This window comes from Aptenodytes forsteri, unplaced genomic scaffold, assembly GCF_000699145.1.
Source record: "Aptenodytes forsteri isolate BGI_AS27 unplaced genomic scaffold, ASM69914v1 Scaffold164, whole genome shotgun sequence".
Classification (NCBI taxonomy): domain Eukaryota; kingdom Metazoa; phylum Chordata; class Aves; order Sphenisciformes; family Spheniscidae; genus Aptenodytes; species Aptenodytes forsteri.
The window spans coordinates 927,173-930,417 of NW_008795527.1; the positions used below are offsets into that span (position 1 = coordinate 927,173).

Consider the following 3,245-nt stretch of genomic DNA (forward strand, 5'->3'; position numbering starts at 1 on the left):
CCCAGCCTGAACTTCTCCTGTTGTTTTCGTTGTAGATAATCCAGCTGCAAACTGGCTCCACGCGAGGTCCACCAGGAAAAAGCGATGCCCTTACACCAAGCATCAGACGCTGGAACTGGAGAAGGAGTTTCTGTTCAATATGTATCTCACTAGGGACCGTAGATACGAGGTGGCCAGACTCCTCAATTTAACTGAGAGACAAGTGAAAATCTGGTTTCAGAACAGGAGGATGAAAATGAAGAAAATCAACAAAGATCGAGCGAAGGACGAATGATGGCGGCAGGCGGGTTAAATTGAAAATGCATAAAGTAAAAAAAAAAAAAGAAAAAGAAAAAAGAAAAAAAAGGAAAAAGTTAAAAACAAAACAAAACAAAACAAAAATCCTCCCCTCGAGCCCTGCCATGCAATGCGTCTGGGTCCAGGCCTAATTTTTTTCCCATGGCAAATTCTGATTATGATTGTACCTTGATTGTCACAGAGGCCAGTTTGCCAGGAGAGGTACAGTAAGACTTTTAATTTTCTAATAGGAAAGAAAAAGGGGGCATTAGCACGAAAAGGCTGTTTAGCTGGCTTGTATAAATCTACCTGTTTCTTCACTTACGGAAAGAAAAAAGAAAGAAAAAAAGAATAAAGAAAAAAACTACCTTTTCATAATGCACAACTATTTACGGACTGTATAGTTTTAGTCTACGTAGTTAATTTTATTCGCTCTTTGCGCGGCAGAGAGATCTCTGCTCTAATACTTGAACACTGTGTTTTATTGTGGTAATTATGTTTGTGACTCAATTTATGTGCTTGAGTGCTGTACCGGATGTAATGGTGTAAGCTAGAATTCAATTTGAACTCAGGTTGTTTATTATAAAAATTGCATAGAGTATAGCTCTGTAGTGTATTAAGTCTTTTCTGTATAATTAGACAGTTAACCTTTGATTGTAAAATATATATTATATATATCCCAACGCAAAAAAAAAAAAAACAAAATATTGAAGCAAGTCATTTTAGTATGCACAGTTGATATATATATAGTACTGTCTTTGTCGGTTGTATATATAATCTATATATTAAAAAAAAGTAAATAAACAGACTAGCTTAAATATTGTTTTTGCACCAGTGAGCAGTTATCAGATTTTGGAGCTATACGTATATGTGAAAAGGGTAACTACCTATGGTTTACGTTTTAATTTTAATCGAATGATTTGATGGTTGTTATAATGAAGGTTAATTTTATTGATAATAAATTATACACTATAAAACCTTACATTTGGTTATTGTAAATTTGTATCGATTTAAAAGAATAAATCTGGGGAGTTATGTTGATGCAGAACGTACACTGTCTATTTTGAAATAGTTACCTCATGGCCTACTGACCAAATCGTTGTGTTGAAATGATATTTAACTTTTTGCCAAATAAAATATATTGATTCTTTTATATTTTGTGATGTTTTAAGATTATTAAGGAGGGGTTCTTCCACGGCACACCGAATCTCACCAGCAGACGTGGCAGGGCTAGGGCAGCTGCGGAGGCGAGGCGAGTAGCAGTGTTATTTCTGAGCCAAGGCGAACCCACGGTTCTATAAACGCAGACCCCAGGTGATGAAAGTTTGGGCTTATTTTCGTCCTAAATGGGCTGATTCCGGTCCTAAACGCCATCGCTTCGCTGAGAGGAGGCATTGCTCCCCCCTCCCGGCTATAATTTGGTAAGCTGGCGCTTAGCAGTGCGAGGAGGGGAGCCCCTTCGGACGGCGGCGGGGGCACGGTCCCGCGTTAGCGCGGTTTTAATAAATTCGCCTGGCGGGGCGGGGGGATTTAGGACCAAACCAAAATGTCCGACGTTCTTTAGTGCGGACAATGATGTAAATCAGCTCAGACAGCGACATTTAAGCTGAGATGGTTAATTAGCCTGTACCAGAAAAATGTCCAGCGCTAAGTGTGGTTCAACAAGCTTTGTGAGAAGGCTCGCCTTACCAGCGCGTTCATTTTAAATTCCCTTCTAGAGATAATTACCCATGCAAAATATGTTATTTCAAACGTCACCCCTTTTTTTCATTCCCTTGCCTTCACGTTTGGGATTTTTTGTCTCCCTCTTAAATATCCCGTGGCAAATAAAAACAACCCCTTGCATTTTACTAGCGCCTCGGATTATACACGTATGTATAGATAGATACAGATAAAATTTTACTGACAATTATGGTAGAATTTACGGTGTCAATTTTACTCGCTGATTTAGCCGAAGGAAGGAGCTGGGCTGGCAGCGGGCTAGAGCAGAGAAGACAAAATAGGATTTATTTTTAAAAACAGAAAGAAGGTTTCTTTGGAGTGGAAGATTTCCACACGCACACCCAGTGCACCCACCCCTCCCCCGCCGCCCCAAGCCAGCCCAAGCTCAGCAACAAAAGAAAATAGCGAAGTCTGTGAGCTTGCTGAAATTCACCCTTGTTTTGGGCGGACATCTTACTGCCCAGAGTAGATATCCTCCATAACATGAGCCGCAGCACACTTCTGCGCCACACCGACCCTTGCTTGCAAACATGTCGAGTAACAATGAAAGCCGCCTTGTTTTACAGAGGTACACTTATATATATATATGTATATATGTATTTAGTGCAAAATAAGACGGAACACAGTTATGGTCTTGGCAGAAGCTGTTGTTAGGAAAATTCAGAGCCATACAGTGCAATAAAAGAAAATGACTGCTGTAACCGTTTATGGGGTGTAAAACGCTGCAGGGCTGAAGACAAAACTTAGGGAGCCGGTAAGAAGTTTACAGATGTGCAGAACTGCGGGAGGAAAAAAAATGCTTTCGGCTTCACCTTACAATAAAAAAAAAAAAAAAAAAGAAAAAGAAAAAAAAAAGGAAAGAAACCCGGGGTAAGATTTGATGAGTTCTAATTAGCAAAAGGGAGCTCGTTCTGGTGTGCACACACACAAAAAGCCCCTAATTGATCCCCGAGCCAGTGTTTGGGGATGCTGGGACGCCCTCTGTTGTTGCAGACAGAGGCAACTTCAAAGAATCAGCATTAAGAGTGTGTAATAAATGACGGGTCTGCAAACTGTCTGGAATTCGGCTCTTAATGAGTTTACAACTGTCCAGCCACAATTAAGATTTTCTACAAAAGCCTTTTCATTTGTTTTGTCTGGCTGTTTTAGATAAAGCGGGCGAGCGGAAATAACAACCTTTTATTGGCCTTCCCCTGCTTAAATCCAGGCTGGGAGGTGGACATTTATCTTCCCGTGCACTGGCGGGC

General features: G+C 40.5%; 1 protein-coding gene across 1 annotated transcript in view; it reads left to right on the top strand.

The window, feature by feature from the left end:
• HOXA9 (homeobox A9) overlaps positions 1–975 on the top strand; it is a 6,924-nt gene extending 5,949 nt beyond the window's left edge. The window contains exon 4 of the mRNA XM_009282069.2: positions 36–975. Within this exon, the coding sequence (XP_009280344.1) occupies positions 36–274 (239 nt within the window). The 3' untranslated portion in view covers positions 275–975. The remainder of the gene's footprint in view (positions 1–35) is intronic.
• Positions 976–3,245: the final 2,270 nt, after the last annotated feature.